The 26,808-nt window shown below is 44.7% G+C and overlaps 1 protein-coding gene across 4 annotated transcripts in view; it reads left to right on the top strand.

Annotated features, from left to right (window-relative positions):
• Window positions 1-26,808, top strand: part of Tfdp2 (transcription factor Dp-2) — a 62,404-nt gene that overhangs the window by 11,753 nt on the left and 23,843 nt on the right. For 2 of the 4 annotated variants that reach the window (XM_070005550.1, XM_070005549.1), the window contains exons 3-4: window positions 14,149-14,215; window positions 24,626-24,734. The exons of 1 other annotated variant lie outside the window; for it this stretch is intronic. In XM_070005550.1, coding sequence (XP_069861651.1) covers window positions 24,704-24,734 — 31 coding nt within the window. In that variant the 5' untranslated portion in view covers window positions 14,149-14,215; window positions 24,626-24,703. Of the gene's footprint in view, window positions 1-14,148; window positions 14,216-24,625; window positions 24,735-25,153; window positions 25,224-26,808 lie in introns of those variants that run through there. One more of the 4 variants, XM_070005551.1, reaches the window with a different exon arrangement.

The following is a 26,808-nucleotide window of genomic DNA, read 5'->3' as shown; positions in this document are numbered from 1 at the left end:
CTTTTTCTTTTTTTTTTTTTTTTTTGTAGTAAAATAGAGCTTGAACTCGGGCTCCATAATTTCTAGGCAGGGGCCCCAGGCTGCGTATTTTTTCAGGTAGATACTTGGATTTTTGCTCAGGGTCAGCCAAGGACCGTGCTCCTCCCACCTCTGCCTCTTGACAGCAGAACTTACAGGTCTGACCACCATTTTAAACTTAATGATTGAGATGGGATCTCCCCAACTTCTTTCATGTGGCATCAAACCACAGTCCTCCTACTCTGCCTCCTGAGTAGCTGCGAATGTAGACATGAGCCACTGCACCCGGGTTATATTTGTTTAGTAAAGCAATGATAGGCACTGAATAAATATTTGTTGATTAAGTAAATGAGCCTTACCCTCTTGTCACTCACTGCCAACAGCTGCTCATTGGCAGTTGTGACTTTTTTCACTGGAGTGATTCTCCCCCAGATCTCCCTGCTGCAGCATATCCATGGCTTAAAGCTGGCACACACACGTCTCCTTCTGTTCTGTCTCATCATACTGCTGCCCTCCCTGTGTTTGGCTGCCTCTTTCATTAAGCCCCCACTGGCTGCTTGTAGCTTTGTCTGTTGAGTTCAGGGAAATTCGTCTACTCTAGCTCCAGAGCCGCTAGTAAAGCAGCCATTGAAGTCTTAGAATTCTGGCGCCAAAATGGTTTGTCTGCACAGTGAATGAATAGCATCCTGACAAATAACCAGCAGGTGTTCTCGTCCCTGCAGCTGCTTGGGTGAAGTAGCAGAAACCCCTTGGACATGCTACTGCTGTGGTTAGCTCTTGTCCTGTCCCAGCTGCTCCTCCACCAGGCTCCCCACCTCCACCCCTTTTCAGCTTGGAGTAAATAGCTTGGAAAGGGGGAAAAAATTACATAGATAAAATGACTAAATGGAAAAGCTTCACAGACATGCAAGGTAGTTTTAATTTTAGTCACGTGATACTATTACTTTGGAAATAAATAGTTTACTGATAACATTGATGGTAAATAGCCTATTTACCTAGTTTTTAGGATCATGTTTCCTACAAGGGAATACTGCCGGGGCTGGGAAGGTGGCTCAGTGGTAGAGCGCTTGCCTTGCATGCCTGAGGCCCTGGGTTCAATTCCTCAGCACCACATAAGCAAAAAGAAAAAAAGCTGGAAGTGGCGCTGTGGCTCAGGTGGTAGAGCGCTAGCCTTGAGCTGAAGAGCTGAGGGACAGCGCCCAGGCTCAGAGATCAGGCCACACGACCGGACCCAAAATAAAATTAAAAAAAAAAGGGAATACTGCCCTTTTTCGGTGCTACTGGGATTTGAACTCAGAGCCTTATGTTTGCTCATCTGGTACTTGAGAGCCTCTCAAGGAAGGTGAACTGCTGGATGGAGTCTGAACGCATTGAACCCCCTGCCTTGGAACCAGATCCCAGAGAGTTTGCTGCCAGGTGGGACTGAGGCTTTAAGCCCAGGAAACTGCTGAGCTGCGTGACTTCCACACTGAACCGCTTGGCTTCCATAGCCGCCACCTGACAGGCAGGTGCACTACTTGGCGGGTACTGAGAGCACCAGGAGCGGCAGGGAGAGTGCCTCGGCGTCTCTGTCCTCCCTGCCGGTGCAGGACTTAGTGCTGTCTTTGCCCTGCCCACTAGTGCATTCGAGGGATCCTCTAGGCATGGACACTGGCTGCCCCTGTGGTTACAAGTGAGAAGGGAGCTAGTGCCCTGAGAGTGAACCAGCAATGAGCTGAAGGTGTATTAGCTCCCTACAGCCGGCAATGGCTGCAGATACACAAGAAGGTTAGCTTCAAAGCAAACCAGCTCAGAAACTGACAACCGAACCTTCTAAAAGGGACGTCATCCACTTTTCTCTCTGCCCTGTGGCCTGAGCACATGGGTGAGTACTTGGCTACTGAGCCATACACTGGTGAGAAACAGCAGCTCAGCCCTGCCACTACAGTCCCGTATGAACACTGAAAATACCTTACAGAAAAAGTACAGATGAGCTGGGCATTGGTGGTTCATGCTGTAATCCTACTTAGTCAGGGGGCAGAGATTCTGAGGATCATGGTTTGAAGCCAGCTGGGGCAAGAAAGTCTGAAACGCTTACCTTCAACTAACCACCAAAAAAGCTGGAAGGAGAGCTATGGCTCAAGTGGTAGAGCACTAGCCTTGAGCAAAACAGCTCAGGGACAAGCTGGGAAGGTGGCTCAGTGGTAGAGCGCTTGCCTTGCATGCATGAGGCCCTGGGTTTGATTCCTCAGCACCACATAAGCAAAAAGAATAAAAGCCGGAAGTGGTGCTGTGGCTCAAGTGGTAGAGCGCTAGCCTTGAGCTGAAGAGCTGAGGGACAGCACCCAGGCCCAGAGTTCAGGCCCCATGACCGGACCCAAAAAAAAAAAGAAAAGAAAATACTGTTCTTTTGCTTAGCTCTGACAGCTGGGGTGTACTGGCTGATACTTGGGTTGGTTTTTGTTTTGGGGGAGTTTGGCGTTGCTGTTAGGGGCACCTTGGGGCCTTATACATGTGAACACTCACTCTGGCATTGAGCTGTGCTCCCAGAATGGCTTTTATTTGTTTCGTGGTGTGTGTGTGTGTGTGTGTGTGTGTGTGTGTGTGTGTGTGTGTGTGTGTGTGTGTGTGTGTGTGTGTGTGTGTGTGTGTGTGTGTGTTGCTGGGGACTGAACTGTGTGTGTGTGTGTGTGTTGCTGGGGACTGAACTGTGTGTGTGTGTGTGGTGGTGCTGGGGACTGAACTTTGTGTCCTCTGCATGTCCCCACATTGCGAGGGAAGTGCTCCCCCACCGAGCTACATGCCCAGCTCTTGTTTTGTGTGTGTTACAAACAATGCTGAGCATAAAGAATTAGTAATGTCTGCTATCTTCACTGAAATTTTAATTTCAGTAGCATCTTTTCTTGGCAGTATTGGAAAGTCTACAAACCCGGATTCAAGTGATACTACTGCTTAATTTGGCAAGTTTATCTGTAATTAGTTTTACTTTCTTCTCGGCTTTTATTAGCATACCCTTCTAAGGGGCTTTGTGGCCAGAGCCCCTGCACTGTGCATGGCCTGGCATAGGACTTGCATTTTGAGGCCATCTGGGGGAGTTGCATTGTCTGCAGCTTGATGAGCCGATCCCGGCAGATGGTAAGGTCAAAAGATTGACTTTTTGAGCTTGCCATAATGGGCTCATGAAGCTGGAAGAAGAAATCGGACTTATTTTTTTAACTAACGGACGCGAGCCGGTGGCAGGACGAAGCGCGTGCTGGTTGGGTCTGGATAAATAGGCATCAGCGCATGGGGCTTACTTACCTCAGAGCCGCCCGTCCTGCAGAGACGTCAGCTTCTTGAAACATTTGCTGTCACTCTGATTTTCAAGACACTTCTGAGAGTTTGTCATGTATTCTGAGTTTGTGTGTATGTGCTGTCCCTCCGGCTTGAACTCAGGGCCTGGGCACTGTGCTCAAGGCTAGCACTCTACCACTTCGAGCTAAGTTAATTGGAGATAGGAGTCTCACAGACTGGGCTGGCTTTGAACCACGATCCGCAGATCTCAGCTTCCTGAGTAGCTAGGGTTACAGGTGGGAGCCACTGGCACCTAGAACAAATCAATTTTAGAGAAAGACAATGCCAAAAAAAAAAAAGAAGCTTGGAAAGAAAATACTTGGGAAAAAATAGAAAATACTTGGAAGTATATTTTAACAGGTCATAAATTGCAGCTAAAATGCCAGTTTAATATTTCTTAACTTTTAGTGTAATAAATGAGGTGTTTGTCGTGATCCTGTTTCTTTTATACTGTTTTTTTTTTTTTTTTGTCGGTCATGGGGCTTGAACTCTGGGCCTGGGCGCTGTCCCTCAGCTCTTCAGCTCAAGGCAAGCGCTCTACCACTTGAGCTACAGCGCCACTTCCGGTTTTCTGGTGGTTTATTGGAGATAGGAGTCTCACGGTTTTTCCTGCCCGAGCTGGCTTTGAACCGCGATCCTCAGATCTCAGCCTCCTGAGTAGCTAGGATTACAGGCGTGAGCCACCAGCGCCCAGCTCTTTTATACTGTTTATATAATTCTGTTTTATTTTACACTTACAATTCTATTCCATTGATTACATTTGAGCCTTTTGGAGTAAGAGAGACAAAAATTCATTTGGAAGTTCATGAGGTACGGTCTCCTCTCTCTGCCAGACTTTCTTTGGCACCTTTTTTAGGTTCTGGCACACAGTGGTGGCGAAGGGTTTGCTGAGTGAGTAAGTGAATGAGTGAGGTGATTGCCCACTCTTGTTTATTTCAGATGGTTCTTAATCACATTTAAACAGCTTTTCTTTCCCTGATTTAAAAATGGGTTTAGCTAGGCATGATGGCTCATACCTACAATCCCACCTACTCCAGAGGACAAGATAAGAAGAACTCACAATTTGAGGCCAGTGTAGGCAAACAGCCAGACCTCATTTCAGTCAATAGATTGTGATGATCGTGTCTACAATCCTAGCTACTTGGGAAGCATAAATGGGAGGGTCAGTGGCTCCAGGCCAGCCTGGGAAAAGAAAACACTATGTACAGTTAGAGAAATAAACATAAAAACAAACAAGCAGCAAACAGCAAAACAAACAAGATTTATGTTGGAATATTTTTCATTTCTACTGTGTGACTTCTGCATTTATTTTGGAGGAAGACATTTAACTTGGTCAAATGATCCTTTGGCTAGAAAGGACCTGACTGCCATGACTGTATTTCAGTAGGTCTTAAAATCTCAGAGTGTTTCAGATTAATTTGTGGTTAGCAGCGTGTTATTGTGTACACTGGGGGGGGGGGGGTATGAATTTCACACAATTTGTCTAACCAGTTGTGTCTGGTTGGCACCTAGAGTAAGTGAGACACTCAGTCTTCCTGAAATTCTGAGAGGTCCTCAGACTTCTGAGGAGCCCGTGCTCCTGAGACTGGGCTGGGTCCTCGCTTCCTCCCCTCTGCCGCACTGCGCCATGGCTGTTCCATGCCTGCATTCGCTGGGCACCCAGAACAGCTTGCTGGTCGCTCGCTGTGTTCCTGTTTCATTGGGGTATGCTCTTGCTCTTCATCTTCTTTCTTTGAGTTCCCTGTATTTCTTTCTTTTAAGCTTTTAAACTGATGGCTTAATGAGTAACATGAAATATAAATATGCCCTTGAGTTCTGGTTCAGGTAGACTGTACAAGTTCTATTGTTTTTGTTTTTTTAGACCTAAATATTTTTATTATTTAAATTGTCATTCCTTTCTAAATATTTCTCATTGGTGGGGAGCTTAGTAATAATATAATTTTACTTTTTACATACATGTTATGGAGGTTTTGGTTTGGTTTGGTTTATTGCTAGTCCTGGGGCTTGAACTCTGGGCCTGGGTGCTGTCCCTCAGCTCTTCAGCTCAAGGCCAGTGCTCTACCACTTGAACCACAGTACCACTTCCAGCTTTTTCTGCATAGGTGGTACTGAGGAATTGAACCCAGGGCCTCATGCATGCCAGGCAAGCACTCTACCACTGAGCCACCTTCCCAGCCCCTCCTCAGGATTTTTTTTTTGGTTGGTGGTGGGGCTTGAACTCTGGGCTTCGGTGCTGTGCCTGTGCTCTTCAGCTCAAGGCGAGCACTCTACCGCTTGAGCCACAACGCAACTTCCAGTTTCCTAGAGGTTTACTGGAGATAAGAGAGTCTCATGGACTTTCCTGCCTGGACTGGCTTTGAACCATGATCTTCAGATCTCAGCCTCCTGAGTAGCTAGGATTACAGGCGTGAGCCACTGGTGCCCAGCTCTCAGGATGTTTTGAATTACAGTTGATCATCTTTTTCTAAGAAAAAGAAGTCTTTGGAACAGAGAACACCACCACAGTTGGTTGAGTAAAATCAAGTCAAGGCACATAACATGAAAGCATCACCCCCATTCTTCTGTCTGTGGACCTCATTCTCCCCTGATCTTCCATCATGATCCTCACAGTTCCCACTTATCTCTGAATTCCATTTTCCTGGGCTGTCTCTTAGCCTTCATTTGCTTTTCATGGCAGTCATATTTTTTGTGGGGTTTTTTGTTCTGTTTTGTTGGTCGTGGGGCTTGAACTCTGGGCCTGGGCACTGTCCCTACACTCTTCAGCTCAAGGTGAGTGCTCTACCACTTCAGCCACAGCATCACTTCTGGTTTTCTGGTGGTTAATTATAGATTAGAGTCTCACAGACTTTCCTGCCTGGGCTGGCTTTGAACTGCGATCCTCAAAGCTCAGCCTCCTGAGGTCGCTAGGATTACAGGCATGAGCCACCGGCACCTGGCTTCATCTTAATTTTTCTTGGTGTATTTGCTCAGGACTTGTGTGCCCAGATGTTGTGCAGAAGCTTGCTGCTTCTCCGAGCTGCTGGTGAACTCCATGTAGACTTTCGTTAGCCATGTGTCACCTCTCTCTGCTGAAGGCTGTCATTTCTGCATCTGCTTCCCTGCAAATCCATGCATCTGGCTATGGCGAAGGATTGCGCTTTGAAAGAAAATCAGAGTAACACACAGGGAAACAGAAATTTACCGTGCTTTACCATTCTCAGATTATTATATGGAAAGGTTTGGTGATTAGAAAGATGATTTATTACAGTGAGGCTGGGATGTCTGAGAGTTCAGGAGAAGGAATTTAGTCGGCTTGGAGAATGATCTGGGGCCTGAAACTGGGATGCATCAGGACTGAAGGTCCCAGCTCTGCCGGCTCCTGTGTGCGCCTCTGCTTCCTGTCCAGATCAGCTTAGCAGCTCCCTAGCCCACCTCCACCCCCCCTCCCCATGTCATTCAGGCCTTGGAGGGTCTGGTGGTGTCGTTGGGTGTGACTGGCACGTGCCATGCTGTGCAAGATGACTGCGGGCAGCCGCCACAGTGGGGAGTCAGCTATATCTAGGTGTTAGCCTTATACATCCGAAGAATAATGGATAGTGTTAGCCAATAACCCCTTATTAATTATATTGTAGTCCTCACCCCCACTGTGGTTTTGTTTTCCTCCAGTTTCAGTTACCCAAGGTCAACTGCCATCTAAAAATATTGGTGGAAAATTCCAGAAATAAACTATTCGTAAGTGTGAGCTTGTACTGTTTTCTGTAGAGTATGCTGACACCTGGGGACCAGCTTGTCCACACTGTACCTGCTGCCTATCCATCACCTGTCCCCAAGAGCCCTTCCCGTTCGGCCGTCAGGTGAACTGTGAGATGCCACAGCACCAGGGAGGGTTCTTCAGAAGCTGCGAGTGCATCTCCAGTGAGGGTTGATGTCCCCAGTGTTCAGTGATGATCTTACCATTGAGTGCAGACCATCCCACCTCCTCCTCTTCTACCATTTAGGTTACATAGGGTACTGTTACATTACAATGTCATTATCAGGGAGTATGATTTGCTTCTTCAGAATTGGGCGCTGGTGGCTCACACCTGTAATCTTTTTTTTTTTTTTTTTTTTTTTGTCAGTCGTGGGGCTTGAACTCTGGGCCTGGGCGCTGTCCCTCAGCTCTTCAGCTCAAGGCGAGTGCTCTACCACTTGAGCCACAGCGCCACTTCCGGTTTTCTGGTGGTTTATTGGAGATAGGAGTCTCATGGTCTTTCTTGCCCGGGCTGGCTTTGAACCGCGATCCTCAGATCTCAGCCTCCTGAGTAGCTAGGATTACAGGCGTGAGCCACCAGCGCCCGGCTCACACCTGTAATCTTAGGTGCTCTGGAGGTTGCGATCTGAAGATGTAGGTCTAAAGTCATTCTGGTGCTTAATCTAAGAGATTGTTCTTTTCAGTGAACAGCAAAACGCCAGAAGTGGAGGTGTGGTTCAAGCAATAGAGCACCAGGCATGAGCAATAAAAGCTGTAATCCTAGCTATTCAAGAGGCTAAGATCTGAGGACTGCAGTTTGAAGCCAGTCAAGGCAGGAAAGTTTATGAGACTTTTATCTCCAGTTATCCCCAAGAAAACTAGAAGTGGAGCTATGGCTCAAAGTGGTAGTGCCCTAGCCTTGAACCAAGAAGTTCCAGTGGTTCATGCCTGTAATCCTAGCTACTCAGGAGGCTGAGATCTGAGGATCACTGTTCAAAGCCAGCCCGGGCAGGGAAAAGCCGTGAGACTTTTTTTTTTTTTTTTGGGTCCAGTTGTGGGGCCTGAACTCTGGGCCTGGGCGCTGTCCCTCAGCTCTTCAGCTCAAGAGCTAGCGCTCTACCACTTGAGCCACAGCGCCACTTTTTTCTTTTTGCTTATGTGGTGCTGAGGAATCGAACCCAGGGCCTCAGGCATGCAAGGCAAGCGCTCTACCACTGAGCCACCTTCCCAGCCCCAAGACTTAGGTATTTTTTTTTTTTTTTGTCGGTCATGGGGCTTGAACTCTGGGCCTGGGCGCTGTCCCTCAGCTCTTCAGCTCAAGGCAAGCGCTCTACCACTTGAGCTACAGCACCACTTCCGGTTTTTTTCTAGTGGTTTATTGGAGATAGGAATCTCACGGTCTTTCCTGCCCGGGCTGGCTTTGAACCGCGATCCTCAGATCTCAGCCTCCTGAGTAGCTAGGATTACAGGTGTGAGCCACCGGCGCCCGGCAAGACTTAGGTATTTTTTAATTCATCAGATACAGTATACAACACAGCACTGAAATGCCTGGGTACCATTCTACTCTCCATACATATTGTGAAGTTTTGTTATATCTTTTTTTTTTTTTTTTGTCTGTCGTAGGGCTTGAACTCTGGGCCTGGGCTCTGTCCCTCAGCTCTTCAGCTCAAGGCGAGCGCTCTACCACTTGAGCTACAGCGCCACTTCCGGTTTTCTGGTGGTTTATTGGAGATTGGAGTCTCACGGTCTCTCTTGCCCGGGCTGGCTTTGAACCGCGATCCTCAGATCTCAGCCTCCTGAGTAGCTAGGATTACAGGCGTGAGCGCCCGGCATTTTGTTATATCTTAAACATACACAAAAAGCTTATGTAAATTAATTAGTGAAACATTGATCAGAAAACTTCACAATATTTGATTAGGGAAAAAGAGCCTTCACATTTTAGTCTTCTTCATATCCTTTTAAAATAGAGTAGGGAAAGAATAATCTTCCTACTAAGTTTTTTTTATTTTTAATAGGCACTGGTAGCTCACACCTGTAATCCTAGCTACATAGGAAGCTGAGGTTTGAGGATTGTGGTTCAAAACCAGCCTGGCAGGAAAGTCTGAAAGACTGTTGCTTGAAGGGCCTGCACATTGTCCCTGAGCTTTTTAGCTCAAGACTAATGCACTTTTGAGGGGCTGGGAAGGTGGCTCAGTGGTAGAGCATGCCTGATGCCCTGGGTTCGATTCCTCAGCACCACATAGGAAAAAAACAAAAAGCCAGAAGTGGCGCTGTGGCTCAAGTGGTAAAGCGCTAGCTTTAGAGCTGAAGAGCTGAGGGACAGCGCCCAGGCCCAGAGTTCAGGCCCCACGACCGGACCCCCCCCCCAAAAAAAAAAAAAAAAAGGACTAATGCACTTTGAACCACAAGGGTACTTTTGGTTTTCTGGTGGCTAATTGGAGATAAGAGTTTCACAGAATTTGCCACCCAGGCTGGCTTTGAACCATGATCCTCAGATCTCAGCCTCCTAAATAGGATTACAGGCATGAGCCACTGAACCCAGCTCAAAAAAAGCTGGAAGTAGAGCTGTGGCTCAAGTGGGTAGAATGCTAGTCTTAAGCAAAAAGACTCAAATTCCATGACTGGCACCAAAAAAGAAAAGATTTTCTATTTTTATATATATATATATTTTTTTTTTAATTGGGAAGGATCTTCTATTTTTAATAATGTTCTTTTGTTTGTGACACATGTGAAAGCATGTATTCTAAGATTTTATAGTATTCATACAACCTTCACACACCTCCATGGATGAGACCCCCAGCAACGTACTGACATTGCCTACTGTACAGTTTGTTGATTGTTGAGGTCAGGTGCGCAGCTGCTGAAGCATTTACAAATCCGTTTAATGCTTTGTTCTGCAGTCGTTGGATGCGGAGTGCAGGTGTTGGAGCTTGACAGTAACCAATAACTAAGTTCTGTGCTGTGAACCAACAGAGGAACATGTGGTTTCATTTGAGGAGTGGAGGGAGGAGTGCACGTGTGTGTGTGTGTGCGCGCGCGTGCGCGCGCACTTTTATGTCAAAGAATAGTAAGGTATAAACTGATACTTTTTTTTTTTTTTTAATCTGTCGTGGGGCCTGAACTCTGGGCCTGGACACTGTCCCTCAGCTTTTCAGCTCAAGGCGAGCGCTCTACTGCTTGAGCCACAGTGCTACTTCCAGCTTTTTCTACTTATGTGGTGCTGAGGAATCAAACCCAGGGCCTCGTGCATGCGAAGCAAGCACTCTACCACTGGGCCCCTTCCCAGCCCTAAACTGATACTCTTGAAGTATGACATGTATTATGATGGTCAAATTACTATCCTAAACTTGAGTTTCTTGCAGTTGCTTTGCCTTTAATGTTCAAAGTAGAACACAGACAAATAAGTGTTTGGCCTCTGTCATCTTTTTCTAGCAGACAGTGGAGAGCATGCTGGTAGTGACAGTGCACTTTTTATTATGAGTACACTACATCATGATCAGCGTCTCCCCTCCCGTCCTCTCCCCTATCTTTCCCAGCCCTGCCCATACCTTAGTTTCATTTTTAAGGTATGGACATTGACTATGACCATTTGCCCACTCTCCTCCATTCATCAGTAAGCTCTTGAACAGATGTTCAACAAATTAAATACTTTGTTTATGTGTGTCAGTAAGGGTACAAGGCCTCATGCTTTCATTTGGGTTTTTGCTCAAGGCTGGGGACTCGTGGACTTTTCTGTCCATATTGGCCTCAAACTGCAATCATTAATTCTCCTGAGTAGCTAGGATTACAGGTGTGGGCCACCATTGCCTAGCTCAGCAAGTTAAATATGTAACAGAATTTTTTAGCATATATGAAGAGCAATGATGTGGTTATTTATTGCAATTGTTTAGAAAAATAAGCTCTACTAATAACAGTTCACTTGAGACACTAAATATCTGTACTATTAATTTTAAAGCTATTTTCTATGAATTTATAGTGTCAGATGATGTCATAAAAATTCACTATTGGACATCATTTGTGTAATTACTATTGTATCAGGATGATTTGTCTTGTTATGAATATATAGCATGGAGGTGTCAGTTAAAAATGTTGTATACAGGGGCTGGGAAGGTGGCTCAGTGGTAGAGCACTTGCCTTGCATGCATGAGGCCCTGGGTTCGATTCCTCAGCACCACATAAGCAAAAAGAAAAAAGCCAGAAGTGGCGCTGTAGCTCAAGTGGTAGAATGCTAACCTTGAGCTGAAGAGCTGAGGGACAGTACCCAGGCCCAGAGTTCAGGCCCCACAACCGGACCCCCCCCAAAAAAAAATTGTATACAGCCGGGCGCTGGTGACTCATACCTGTAATCCTAGCTACTTAGGAGGCTGAGATCTGAGGATCACTGTTCAAAGCCAGCCCAGGCAGGAAAGTCCGTGAGACTCTTATCCCCAGTAAACCACCAGAAAACTGGAAGTGGCACTGTGGCTCAAATGGTAGAACGCTCGCCTTGAACTGAAGAGCTGAGGGACATCGCCCAAGCCCAGAGTTCAAGCCCCATGACCGACAACAAAAAAAAAGTTGTGTACAGTAATTTGCAATGAGGACTTTTTTTTTTTGGACAGTGCTGAGAATTGAACCCAGGGGCTTGTTAAATCTAGCTAAGCTCTCTACACTACAACCCAAGGATATATCTTAAATTGCATTTTCTTAACAAACACATGCACAATGTTTTTCAGCTAGCTCATGGTAATAGTTTCATAATGTAGACATGTATCAAAATATCAAGTTAAGCAAGCTATGGTTGTACCCACCTGTAATCCTAGCCTTTGGGAGATTGAAGCAGGACAGTGGGGAGTTTGCGGCAGCTTGGACAACACAGCAGGTTAGCATGGGCTACATTTCAGGGTGGCATGGGCCGTACAGTAAAACTTTGTCTCAAACAACAGCAAAAAAAATTCACAAAAACGTTGTGTACACATGTATGTATGATGTATGGCATATGTCTATAGTTACAGGTCGATGATATAATTCAGTAAACTATTTAAAAAACCTTTTACGTCGGGCACAGGTGGCTCATGCCTATAATCCTAGCTACTCAGGAGGTTGAGATCTGAGGATTGCGGTTCAAAGCCAGCCCAGGCAGAAAAGGTCCCTGTGAGATCTTATCTCCAAAGTGGTGCTGTGGCTCAAGTGGTAGAGCTAGCTAGCCTGGAGCAAAAGAGCTCAGGTACTGAGCCCAGCCCCACAACTGGGAGAAAAAAAAAAAAAACAACTTTCATAGTGGTAGTACCTTGAAAGAGTAGTTGAGGCATCTAGCTATGAACTTAGGACATTAGTAGATGTGTGTGATATTATAAATACCCAATGTTTCAAGAGTATAGGTCATCATAGTGTAGAACTGTTAATAGAGCCCTGTATCTTAGCTTGTATCCTGCCAGATTTTCAAAACTTGAGATTTCTTCTAAGCTCTAAAACAAATTAAAAAAAAAACTTTGATGATGATCTCCTGTTGAACTGTGATGCCAAGTGGCTCAGTGGACATTGCACTCAATGAAATGAATGATGGGAAATGGAACTTACAAGCACACTTGCTCTAGGGAGTCCCTGCTGTATAGGACTAGCTAGAGATGAATGTTCATGTGGATAGGGCAGTGGCCACTAAGACCTGTGCTGTACACCTGACACAGGTAGCTACAGCAGTCTGTGTAGGGGAAATCCCTAGTGTCATCTCCAACTCATAGGCGAGGACGCCACGCAGCTTGGCTTTGCTGAACACCTGCAGGCCCCATGAGCCCCATGAGGACCCAGAGAGTAGGCCTAAGGCTAGGCCTCTTACTGCCACAGTGTGCCCCTAACAGTGCAGACAAATCCTTCCACCTCCCAGTGTTGAACAGCATGTGGAAGTAGTTATTAAGGATATTAAAAATTAAAGACAAAAACATTTGTCTTTAAACAAACATGGAATTTCCTTTTTTCTCTTTCTTTCTTTCTTTCTTTCTTTCTTTCTTTCTTTCTTTCTTTCTTTCTTTCTTTCTTTCTTTCTTTCTTTCTTTCTTTCTTTCTTTTTGTTCTGTTTTGTTGTTGTTGTCGTCGTCAGTTTTGAGGCTTGAACTCAGAGCCTGGACATTGTCCCTAAGCTCTTTTGTTCAAGGTTAGTGCTCTACCACTGAGTCACAGGTCCACTCCTGGTTCTTGAGTGGTTAATTGGAGCTAAGAGTTTCACATGGACTTTTTTGCCTGGGCTGGCTTTGAACAACAATCCTCATATCTCCTGAGTAGGATTACAGGCCTGAGCCACCAGTGCCTGTCTAAAGAAGAAATTTTATGTTTTATTTTTTGTGGGCTCGTAATGTTAGCCGATGGCTAGGCCACTGCAGATTGTGCAGATTGGCAGCTCTAACGCTGTTACAACTACAGCAAAATTGGCAGATCTTGGTTCTGCTCGTGAGTATAATTTCATTAATTTTATCTTAATCTGGAAAAATCATACCTTTTCCACTTTAGGCAAGAATAGCAACATTTTTTTTTGGGGGGGGGGTCCGGTTGGGGCCTGAACTCTGGGCCTGGGCGCTGTCCCTCAGCTCTTCAGCTCAAGGCTAGCGCTCTACCACTTGAGCCACAGCGCCACTTCCGGCTTTTTTCTTTTTGCTTATGTGGTGCTGAGGAATTGAACCCAGGGCCTCATGCATGCAAGGCAAGCGCTCTACCACTGAGCCACCTTCCCAGTCCAACATTTTCTTTTTAATAAAAAGATTGATAGCTGGGGTCTTGTGCCTAATGCCTGTAATCCTAGTTTACTTAGGAGGCTGAGATCTGAGGATCAAAATTCTAAGCCAACCTGGGCAGGAAAGTCCATGAGACTATCTCCCAGTTAATCACAAAAAAAGCCTGAAGTTGGTAAAGAGCTAGCCTTGAGGAAAAAAGCAGCTCAGGGACAGCTTGCCCAGACTCAGAGTTCAAGCCCCAAGATTAGCAAAAAAAGGAGTCATAAAATGATAGGTTGATAAAATGAATAATTTTCTGGTAGGTATGTATTATATTCTGTACCGATCTCCAGTGAAAGATATAAAATAGCTTATTATTGATAATGTTCATGATCTTGTTTTGAATTTTGTACACTATTTTATCAGGATGATTTGACTTCCACAAATGCAGAACTGAGAGGATTTACAGACCAGAATCTCTGTCTAACAAAAGGTAAGGGTTATTGGATAAAAATTTTCTGAAAATTAACTTTATTGCCTTTGTAAAGTTATTTTACAATTATGATGTATAATCAGTGTGTTGTATCAAGTCAGTTGCCTGTCTTGTCTGTAGAGATCTCTCAAAGATCATTGATGTGTGTACATATGTGTGTGTGTGTGTTTCTATATGTTCTCTAATATTTAGATAAATTCCTATAGCCAGCATGGCTTACTGGGTGATACTTATATTAGAAATCCCACCCACTCTTGTAAAAACTTACACAGGAACCAGGAAAACCTTGTACTATATGTCTTTCAACCGTTTTTTGAGTATATATGTGAAATGATACGCAGTGTCTAGTGTTGGTTTCAAAATAATCCAGAAAAAAGTTGATTTTATTATATAATGCATGTATATTTATTTGTGATTAATATACAAGTATGATATAGGATATCATAATATCCCTAGTCAGCTAAATTTTTATTTTTTACTTTTTGGGGGAGGTGGGGGTTGGAGACACAGTTCACAGTGACCCAGACTAGCCTTGAACTGCCAGTAGTTCTGCCTGTGACTCCAAGTGCTGGGATTAGAAGGGTCACCATCACACCTAGCTAAGGTGTTACTTTTTTTTCTTTTTGGACAGTTGTTTTTGTAGTACTGGGGTTTGAACTCAAAGCCTCACATTTGCTAGGGAGACACTTTAGCTTGAGCCTTGGCCACTGGCCCTTTTTATGTGGTTTTTTTTTTTTTTTTTCTTTGCAATATTTTATTTTTGCTTTATTTTATGTCCTAGCTAACTTGGATCATGGTTCTCCTTGTTATTGCTTCCCATAAAAAGTAGCTACATTAAGCTAGGCACTGGTGGCTCATGACTATAATCCTAGCTACTCAGGAAGTTGAGGTCTGAGGATCATGGTTCAAAGCCAGCCTGGGCAGGAAAGTCTGTGAGTCTCTTATTTTTGTCGGTCGTGGGGCCTGAACTCTGGGCCTGGGCACTGTCCCTGAGCTCTTCAGCTCAAGGCTAGCACTCTACCACTTGAGCCACAGTGCCACTTTCGGCTTTTTCTTCTGAGAAATCAAACCCAGGGCCTCATGCATACAAGGCAAGTACTCTTCCACTGAGCCATTTTCCCAGCCCTGTGAGTCTCTTTAAAGTAGCTATATTATTCTCAGACCTAGTATTTGATTCTCACTTATCTAGGTATTGTTTTCTTTAGCTTTTGCTTTAGGTTCACTGAACTTCTGTAATTAATGTTTTTGAGTATTTGGCTCTTCTTTGCTGAATTTTTTTCTGTCTTCTCTTCTGGGACTCCGGTTACATATATGTTAGATCTTTTGATTCTAGTCTTTTTTTTTTTTGCGGTCGTGGGGCCTGAACTCTGGGCCTGGGCACTGTCCCTCAGCTCTTCAGCTCAAGGCAAGCGCTCTACCCCTTGAGCCACAGTGCCACTTCCGGCTTTTTCTGCTTATGTGAGGAATCAAACCCAGGGCCAAAGGCATGCAAGGCAAGCACTCTACCCCTGAGCCATCTTCCCAGTTAGATCTTTTGATTCTTTCCTGTCAGTCCTGAGTCTCAGCCCATTCCCCACTGTAACCTTTCCTGGTGTTCTTCACATTGGACAATACTTGAGCTAACTTCGTTTTTCCAGTCGCATTCTGCTGTCTTCAGTTCTCAAATTTGTATTTCATTCTCTAGTTTGTTGCTCACCTGAGAATTTCTTTCTTTTTGCTTCTCTGGAGGCTACTGTAAATGGTCCATCCTAAGCAAGTTATAACTGTTATAACTGCTGTTTCTTCTATCTGTATCATCTCAAGGTTAAAGTCAATGGTTGTGTTTTCTCTAGAGAATGAGTCATGTCCCCCTGTTTCTTAGGATGTCAAGTAGTTTTGGGTATATCCTGTCAGCATGTTGCAAAGACTGGATTTGTTTATATTCTGCTGAAAGGTGTTAACCAGTGCCATTGTCTTGGATTTAGGGAGCACTTGACTGCATTGGATTCAGACTGTAAACCCTGTCTTCCTCATGTTGGTAGCCACCCGATCTTTATTTTGTTTTTGAGATGAGTTAGATTTACTTGGGCTGCTTAGCGTCTACGCAGGCACACATGGCTCAGGACTCAGTCAAGAATTACCTGGTGTTTTTTTCCTAGGATCTAACTGGTGCTTTGACAAAGAAGAAAGAGCACAGAGATAACGTGCTGTTTTCATCACGGCCCAGGACCTGTCGGTCGCGTGTAATCACTATGACGTAGTACTGTTTTTTTGTTTTATTTGTTTTGTTTTGTTTTTGCCAGTCGTAGGGCCTGAACTCTGGGCCTGGGCGCTGTCCCTCAGCTCTTCAGCTCAAGGCTAGTGCTCTATCACTTCAGCCACAGCGCCACTTCCAGCTTTTTCTGCTTATGTGGTGCTGAGGAATCGAACCCAGGGCCTGGAGCATGCAAGGCAAGCGCTCTACCACTGAGCCACCTTCCCAGCCCCAATGTTAATGTGAACTTTGATCCCCTGGCAGGAATCATGATTGTCAGGTTTCTTCACTGGAGACTTCTCTTTTCTGCCCCTCGTTTCCCTGCCTCAGCCTACGGAGCCCACCCTGCCCAACTGGCATCTCCGGGGACTCACTGCCGAAACAAACTTCACACATAATGAGAACTCAGTCTGCACCCAACATGGATCTTTTCTCCTTTATTACTTATTCCACTTATTTGTATTGCATGCATTGTGAGTAGTATTAAGATCATAAGCCAGTACTATACTTTTTTGTTTTGTTTCGTTGCTTGGATTGGCTCAACTATGGCTGTGGTGAACGCCTTCAAGTTGGTCTCTGTGGCCTTATCCATGTAGCTTCACCGCTGTGCTGAGAACTAGCCTTAGTTCTGAGCATGCCCTCGCCTTGTCACCCCGCACAGCGCTCGCGCTGTGTATGTCCTGTCCAGTCCTCAGATCTGCCAAGTTCTGAGTCTGGATTCCTCTTAGAGGTGCCAGACTATCACCAGGAGTGCGAATCTCAGTGCCTTGTGCCCACTCCGCACTTGAGGCTTTCACAGAAGAGAGAACAAGGTAGTACTCAAGAACAAGAGCTTAGCTTACCTGTTTTTCTCAAGAAGGCTGATGCTCTGCTGGTTGAGGCACACCTCCACCTGAGGCTTTTTGCTGTTAACTAGAGGTAAGGGTCTCTCAGATTTGTCTATTCAGGGGGGCTTTGAACCTTGATCCTTGTTGGATCAAGCTAGGCTTACAGGCATGACTTACAGGCCACCAGCCAAATGTGAGCTTGAGCAAGTTGGTGTAAGCCAGGTTTCCACACAGGTAAGGATGTATAGTAGTTGCTCCTGGAGCATTTGAGGATTAGTGGGAGGTGTTCCCACTTCTCTCCTCATTCATTGCCTTCATCTGACTCTTCCTTACCTTCCTCCTCCTACCAAGAATCAGTGCCCTTGGGTTCTGCTCTAGCTTTGCTTTTCCCTGGTACATTCCCCTGGGTGAGTTCATCCACTCCCATGCTTCAGTTACCCATTTCAAAGGAATGAATGATTCCATCTATAACTCTGGCCCAATTCTTTGTGTTATCTTCATTTGAGCAATTATTTCATCCTCTGAAAGTCTGCTCATCCCATCTCCTTGTTTCATTTAATACCATCTATCCTTTGCTCAAACCAGTTAACACCTTCAGTTCCTTCCCTTTTCCCTCTGGTCACGGTCAGATGATTAGAAAGTCTTGTTTCCTTGCCCTAAGTCTCAGTTCTCCACACCTGCTGATCCATCTCCACTGCTGCTGTCTTGGGCCACACCACCACAGCCTATTCCTTGGCTCACCACAGCCGTTTCCTCACCCCAGATTGACTTTGTTCTGTTTCCTCCACTGAACAAGGCACATGTCCTCAAACGAGTCTTTCCATGTTAAAACACACACACACACACACACACACACACACACACACACACACACACACACACACACACGTGCACAAAACTTATAATAGTTCCTTATTGCCCTCAAGATAAATTGCAAAGTCCAATTTATAAGATTCTTCCTGATGTGGGGTCCTGTTTCCTTAGAAGTTATTCCATTCTGCATGTTGTCTACATGTTTAGAATAAGAGAAAAGGCAGAAAACAACCCAGAGACTGTCTACATACATATACATATTTTTATTGATTTAACAGGAAAGAAGGAGGGGGAGAGAGTGCACCCCTCCTCCTATCATTAAGGTGAGACAGTAATGGCAGGCTCTGGAGATGAAGGAGGGCTTGGACAGTGAACAGTACATGACTCATGGGGCTCAGGATGACTCTGTTGAGCAGATGAAGCCCCGACATAATTCTGTGGTCAGCTTGTCTCCTGACTTCCAATTTTGTATCTTCCATTTATAAAGGAATTGTCTGAGAAGGACAAAAGGAAGTTGCTGTAAAGCTTTCTCCCCAGATAATCCCATAAAGACAAGTCTGGAAGCAGAAAGGTGAAATTAATGGTGAAACCACTCAGAAAGGAATTTTAGTGATTGTTTTTGGTGATACTTACTATTGAATAATTATTCAAATACCCATTAAAATAAAAGGCAAAGTTTGTTATCTTTACAATTAAACAACCATTCAGATGAGAAATCTTGCCATCAATTACATTGGAGAACTAAGGGAAATGATTTTTTAAAAAGGAAATAATTGCAAATATGAAGAAAAAAACCCAGGAGGCAGAGATTATAAACAGTGAAACTAAGCAGTATCTGATGTTTTTAAATAGTTTGAGAGCTCTTATTCTCTGGGTCATAAAATTTTATGGTGTAATACTCAAAAAAGACATCTAGCTCAGTGTTGGTGACTCATGACTAGCTACTCAGGAAGTCGAGATCTAAAAACTCAGTCTGAAGCCAGTCTGGACAAAAAAGTCCATGAGACTGTTAACTCTAAATACTAAAAAGCCAGGCTGGAGGTATGGTTCAAGGGGAAGAGTGTCAGCTGAGCAAGTACAAGGACCCTAAGTGTAGTTCAAACTTCAGTATTGGCCCCCCCAAAATAAAGAAAAGCTGCTAATGTTCAAGAAATGGATGATTATTTTGCTTGCAAGATTTTGAAACTTTCCTTCCTATTTGATCCAGATCTTTATAAAACAGTTGTTAAAACAGTGGATGTGTTACTAGAAAATCTTAACCATGTGTGTTAGAGAGCAGAACATGGAGCTTAAGCCAGACACTGTGCTAGGAAGCACAGGTTAGATAAGGCTCCACTTCGAATGGCGGGCTTGACTCCTGGAGAGGAAACCCTTTAAGGCCATGTTTTTAGTATCCATGAAATTTGTTGCTCTCCTCAAAGGTATTTGTCATCAGTACGTGTGGCTCGTAGATCTCAGTGGATTCTAGCAGACACAAAATGGAGCTTAATTACTATTGAACTGGTTTAGGGAAAAATATGTCAGAGTGGCATAAACTCTGAGCTTAGCTCATTTGTATGGAATTTTTTTTTTTCCTGCTTGTATGGCTTGAACTCAGGGCATGGGCGCTGTCCCTGAGCTCTTCAGCTCAAGGCATGCACTCTACCACTTGAGCCACAGCACCACTTCTGGTTTTCTGGTGGTTCATTAGAGATAAGATTCTCACAGACTTTCCTGCCCAGGCTGTCTTCAAAGTCAGATCCTCAGATCTCAGCCTCCTGAGTAGCTAGGATGACAGGCGTGAGCCACCGGTGCCCAGTGGGAAACTTTTTATAAAGACAAGGAACCCTTTTTATAGTCAAAAGAGAAAGCTTCTAGCCTCTTCCTCCAGCCATAATTAGTTGTGTAGTTGTGCATGGATCTCAACTTACCCTGTATTTTTGGAAACAGAAATGTCTTCCTCTGACATTTTTCTGTTCCCAGTAGCCACTTGGGAATGCAGTCACTTTAACTTAAAGCTTATCCATGGACTAAAAGGATGTATGGAATTCTCAGCACCCCAGGATCCTCTTCCAGATTCATCCAGATGCACGTTACCATTAGGCTCCAAAATTCTTCCCTGAATGAGAGGCCAAACAACTCGCCAGGAACAAGTTATGTTTTTCCTTGGCAGAGTGATATCAATTCTTAGCACACATGAAATCTAGCCAAGAAACAGAACTAATCCAAGATAAGGAGTTTCCTTAACTAGTCTAATTTTCTAATTTTCGCTAGTATTTTTTTTTCCCACAAAGTTGCCTGACGTAGTTAAAGTCGGTGCAAATGATTCCTTTTTTTCTTTCCTTTCATAAAAGGTCTTATTAGAGGGCTAGGAATGTGGCTTGCCTAACATGCATGAGGTCCTGAGTCCGGTCCCCAAGATGAGACTCACAGGAATACAGCAGAACAAAACTCAGGGATGTGTGATAGCTAAGAAACCTGCGGAAGCTTGTGCTGGCTGTGGGGCATGCTCTCACCCGCCACTCCACTGATGGGAGGCGTGTGGGATTGACAGGCCCCACGGTGCTCCCTGAGGGCCCGCCTTTTAGTGGCTTGTGGCGCCGCTGACCAGGGAAGAGATGTGGGTGATGCTGGCACTGGGCTCCTCTCATGGACTGAGTGACTTTTCTATTGTGACTTAGCAAATCACTCTAAAGCCTGCCTAAACAAACAGTTTCTGAAGATCAGGAATCTAGGAGCGGCTTATCTAAAGAATTCCACCTCGAGGTCTCTCAGGAGTTTGTAGCCAAGCTGTTCCCAGGACTGGTTGTGAAGGCCCAGCTGGATCTACTTCCAAGATGGCTCACTGACATGGTTGTTGGCAGGAGCACTAGGTCCCGCCCTGGCTGCCCTTACTAGGGGAGGCCTTGGAGCCTTGTCTCCTGGCCGAGGCCAACGCCAGCCTCTAACATACTTGGTCTGCATTTGTTGGAGATGTTTGTTCTGCTCTCTTTTTCCCTCCTTTCTTCTCCCTCCTCCTCTTCCTCCTCTTCTTCTTCCTCTTCCTCTTTTTCCTCCTTATCCTCCTCCTTCTTTTTGCTTCTTTTTGTCATGCTAGGGATCTAGGGCAGAGCCCTGTGTTTGTTAGGCAAGCCCAATGCCACTGAGCTACATCCATTTTGTAGCTAGGTTTCTAAATATTGCCACAGCATGTTGTCATGAAATAGGAGGATCCGGATGTGTGGCTCACAGGAGAGAGCACGCTTTGCATGCCCTGGTTCTAACTCCAGCATGAGATTTGGGCATAGTTTTGTTTAAAAGCAAGTTTGTTGTTTATCTGAAAGACAAATGCAGCCTCCTGTAATTGGTTTATTATTATTATTTTGAGAAGGGATCTTGCTGTGTTGTCCAGGCTTTCCTAGCATCACCTGAGAACAAGTGATTATCTAGCAAGTAGCTGGGACTGTAGGCACTTGGCACCATACTCAATAGGATATGACATATTTTACAGATAGCCCTACTTCTACTCTTTTTTTGTGTCAGTCATGGGGCTTGAACTCAGGGCTTGGGTGCTGTCCCTGAGTTCTTTTTGCTCAAGCTTAGGGCTCTACCACTTTGAGCCATGGTGCTACTACCAATTTTCTGGTGGCTAATTGGAGATTAGAGTCTCATGGTCTTTCCTGCCAAGGCTGGCTTTGAACTGACATCCTCAAATCTCAGCCCCCTGAGTAGCCAGAATTACAGGCATGAGCCACCAGCACCTGGCCCTACCTCTAGTCTCATGTTTGTCTTCTGTGCTCCTTTGGTTCCTTGTGTGGTCCATTCTGCGTTTACTGCACTCTGTTTTAGCTCTGTGCGTAGATGTCAGTGTCTTGTTGGTTTATCCGCTGTGACAGCCTGTGTGACCGTCAGCCGATGCTCAGTAGTCCAGGGACTGTTGAAAGCACGGAAACAGTGGGTTATGCGATACCACACATTTACCCATGCGGTGGGTAGCAGGGTCTTACCCACGTCAGGGTTAGGTGTTCGTACTTGAACAGGTAATGGGCACACAGTCGCTAGCGTCTCCTCCATTGCATGGGCTTGGTAGATAGTGGTATCAGCAAGAGTGGGCATTGTCCTATCACAGTGCCATTCTCCCTGAAGAATCACACATGAGTTGTTAAATGTGTGACTGTGTGTTCAGGCTGCCAGTAAGAACAGAAATTGAAGTTCAGAGAAAGGAGCTTATTATCCTAGGAGGGGGAATGCTCAGCCCCCTTTGGTGTTTTCAAATTGGTCAGTAGTTACAATGAATTAGATGCATCAAGTGAGTTTTCTGTGTAGGATTAGGGGAGTACCTTTCCCTTGAAGGGAAGAAGGGAAGAATGGATGACCATGAGCAGGGGCCATGGAAGCCCACAGGTTCATGGCTGGACGTTAGTCCTCACCTGTCTTCCTGACCATGGGTGGCTGTTAGGTTGCTTATAAAAATACACAGGATGGGCTGGGAAGGTGGCTCAGTGGCAGAGCGCTTGCCTTGCATGTATGAGGCCCTGGGTTCGATTCCTCAGCACCACATAAGCAAAAAAAAAAAAAAAAAAAAAAAAGCTGGAAGTGGCGCTGTGGCTCAAGTGATACAACGCTAGCCTTGAGCTGAAGAGCTGAGGGACAGCGCCCAGGCCCAGAGTTCAGGCCCCATGATTGGACCCAAAATATTATATATATATCTATATATACACACACATACACACACACACACACACACACACACACACACACACACACACACACACACACACACACACACACACACACACACACACACACACACACACGTATATTATATGTTCTGAAATTTTTTTTTTTCCCGTGGGGGCTTGAACCTAGGCCTGGGCACTGTCCCTGAGCTTCTTTTGCTCAAGGTTAGCACTCTATCGCTTGAGCCACAGCACCACTTCCAGCTTTTTCTGTGTATGGGGTGCTGAGGAATTGAACCCAGGGCCTCATGCTTACGAGGCAAGCACTCTACCACTGAGCCACCTTCCCAGCCCACAGATAGATTATATGTGAACTTGGAATCCTTCCTTGTCCAGCTCTGGGAGGGGGCGGGGTGCTCTCTAGTGTAGGGTTATGGTAGATAGATGTCTGGTTCTTGGAACTTGGATTTGTGTGTGCGTCTGAGCTGGTACTAGGGCTTGGACTCAGAGCTTTGCATTCTGTCTTAGTTTTTTCCACTCAGGGCTGGCTCTCTACCACTTGAGCCACATCTCCACTTTTAGCTGTTTGCTAAGTAGAGAAAGTCTCACAAGTTTGTCTCTGTGGGCTGGCTTTGAACCAGGATCCTCAAATCTTAGCCTCCTGAGTATCTAGGATTGTGGGCATGAGTCAACAGCATGGGGCTTCCTTTTGTTTTAAAATAGTAACCACTGTGACCATATCTAGTCCCAGATAGCATAGCCTCACATGGTAGAGCAAGCACCTCTGACTGACCTGACAGGTTAGAGATTCGCATCTATTTTCTCTGTGCAAAGGGCAGGGATAGAAAGTTTACTATTGTTTCCAAATGTTAGAATGCAAATTGGTATATACATGAAAGATTTTAATTTATAAGGCTGATCAGATTCTGTATGATCTCACTTTTCCTCTCTTACTCCCAAGGTCTTCTGAAATCTGTATAGAATTTCAGTTCCTTGCCCCAAATATTGTAGTGGACGCACTAAAAACAATAGAATACGAAAAACAGAATAAAATACAAAAAGATACTGGACCCTCTAAGGTTGTATTTTGTTTGGACTGATATGTTTAGAAACCAATTTAATTGTCACTCTGTACTGTCCTATAGTCACATCACTATGCACATAGTGTAATATAGGTATGAATAACGGAGGTTTTGTTTGGCCTTTGTGTATACACACTAATCTATCCTCAAGCCTCAAAATAGTGCTTGGCTTCTGGTAAAATGCTCAGTAAATGTTGACTCAAGCATGTGTTTTAAACTAAATTATTTTTATATCTCTCCAGTTCAGAATGCTATGATTTCATTGCCTTAAAAAAAAAGTTACCTACTTTTATGTCTATGTGTGCCACATACCAGGATGCAGGAAAGACATTATTAGTATTGATAATTAGAGGGTTATCCAGTATTGCCAAGAGTAGATTTGGAAGAGAACTTGTGAGGTCCTATTTTGTTCAGCTTTCCTGCCTAGGAAAACTGAGTGCAATGATGAGGTATGTAATTTTAATTAATCGTGTAAAAAAAAAAACTAGGACAACATAATTGGGTTACCTCTTGAGAAAATGGAGAAAGGTACTTAACCCCAGATATAAAAGGACTAACCTGAAAAAGTGTAAGGCTTCTAACTGTGTGGGAAAGTGGGGGGAAAAAATGGAGCGCAGCTAAGCTGGTCTTTGTTGATATCAGAAATGGACCTGTCATTCACTTTGGCGTTGAAGCATGGCCTCCTATCTCGGGGGGGGGGGGGGGGGGGCAGGACCAGGACTCCTTTCCCCTCCCACAAGAGCCGGCTCAGTTTTTACAGGTTCCGAGAGCCCCCGGCAGTTTTTCAAGAGTTTCTCCTCCTCTTCCTCTCTGAGAAGCCAGGTGCTCGGGCTCTGCTCTCGGGATGCGATAAAGTCTTCGCTCTGGGACCCGGGCCAGCCGATCCTCTGCCTGACATGCTCAGCTCCAGCCATGCAGGGCTCTTGAGTAAGTTCATCTCCGTTTTACATTTTTATCATTTTTCAAAGTGACAGCGATAAAACACCAAATTCCAGGCTCACATTTTTTATAAATCTCATTTGAATTTTAACTGGTTCCTCGTAAAATTCAAATGAGATTTACCCAAAAAATGTGAGCTTGGAGTTGGTGTTCTTATCACGGTCACTTTGAAGCATTTTTTTCCCCCTTTAGAATAAAAAGCCTTCCTTTTAATTGAATTAGAAAGCATGGTTGACATAGGGAAGCCGCTGGGGTCTCTTAACTCCCCAGACTTTGCTTCTAACATTAGCAAGTGTGCACTGGTCCTGCCAAATCCCGCTCACAAGTTTTCTTGAGCATCTTTTTAGTTCACGGAGAAGTAGTTTACATTGAGCTTTTCTGAACTCGATTGCTTCCGTCTGACACAGTCTCAAGTTTCCAGTGAATGGTAACAAAGACTGTGGAGTGTGCTGCCGAGAGAGGCTCCCCGGGCTCCAGGTAAGAGCGCGCCTGGCTCTGCACTAGTGGGTCAGTTTTTACACGGGTGCTTTAGGTTGGTTTCAGTGCAGCAATGGGAAATTGAAAAACAGTCAGAAGCATGCACATTTCCAGATGTCCTTGCTGGGTGCAGACAGAAAATCCACGGGGCACCATGGGGAGGGGTAACTTAGGGGGAGGGGTAGAGTTAGCCTATTTTATCCTTGCTCTTGGACATCAAGTAAAATGCTTAAGATGTGGATGGAATTGGGGAGCATTGTGCTCATTCAGGTGCTGGGGAAGCGTTTAGGAACATGAGTGGTTGGGTGGGATGTTTCCTGGTAACTGCTTGCAAAAACAGTCCAGGGGTACTTTCATTATTTTCCTCCCTTAGTAGTCAATAAAATAAGCTTTGCCCATAATTCAACCTTACTTTCCATTTATGAAAACTTTGAAATTGTCAACCGCAAAGCACACTTGCTCGGGATCTTAGGAAATCAGCCTGACACTTGAAAAGTAATTCAGCTTCCATCCCTCGCCTTCTCTTTTCTTCTCTCTTCTTTTCTTTCTTTTCCATGTACATTTTTCTTAAAAGTGTTTGTGCTTTGAACATGTCAGCTGTATTCTAATGAAGCGCGGGCATTGTTTGCTCATAAAGGGGCCGGCGCATTCCACTGCTTTATGGTTTATTAGGAGCCGCCGCGTGAGAGTGGGTGGCACTGTTTGGTGCCTGCCTCTTGGGGTGGTGACTGCCATTCTGTTGGCCTTGGATTTGCAAAAGAAAATAGAGCGTGCAAGATGCTCTGTGCATCTGGAGATGGGGGGGAACCTCAGCCCTGGAACGCTTCTTAGGGAAGAAGCTGGGAATTACGTGCTGACTTGTTTGAGTCGATCGTTTTAAGAGCACCTTAAAATCTGCCTTGTAGTTACAGTCTGTTTTCTATTGGCAAGTGCGTTTTGATGTATATAGCATTTAGTGGTTCTTTGAACTCTTACAAGGAATTGAATGTCTCTGGATAAGCTATAACATTTTACTGGATACAGTAATATTTGAAACAATACATCCACTTGGAGGTTTAAAGAACTGGGTTGGGGGGAGGGGGAGAGGGAGGGAGAGGGAGGTCAGGCAGAGAGCTTTTTCTTTCAGTTAGGAAGCCCCAAGAAGAAAAAAGCAACAGATGTTTCTTCTGTGACAATTAAGCTTGCTCTATTCAAAACTCACAGTTGTTGGAGAGAGAGAGACAGAGAGAGAGGTGGTCATAAATCAGCAAATAAATAAAACAGCCACATAATTGAGTTAAAATTTATCCCTTTATAGTCAGGATTTGAGAATCAGTAGAGACACAATGAGTAACGTTTTCTAGTTTTTTAATATTCAAAAAGCATGTGCAATTAATGTGGGAGTGAATTTTTTAATATTGCAACTGAAGTTGTGGAAAAATGGATCATTAAATTGTATGAATTGAAAAATACCCTACACCATATAAATTATATAGGAAAGATACAGGTTGCAAAAGCTTCCAAATGGCACAATAGGTTCAAAGGCTTAAAATGAAATTGAAATATGGAAGATTAGTGGCCTCTATTGAAAGATGATTCCATTTTC

This window comes from Dipodomys merriami, unplaced genomic scaffold, assembly GCF_024711535.1.
Source record: "Dipodomys merriami isolate MVZ:Mamm:240054 unplaced genomic scaffold, mDipMer1.0.p SCAF_68, whole genome shotgun sequence".
In the NCBI taxonomy this organism is placed as follows: Eukaryota; Metazoa; Chordata; class Mammalia; order Rodentia; family Heteromyidae; genus Dipodomys; species Dipodomys merriami.
This window is presented reverse-complemented; position numbering and strand designations above follow the sequence as displayed.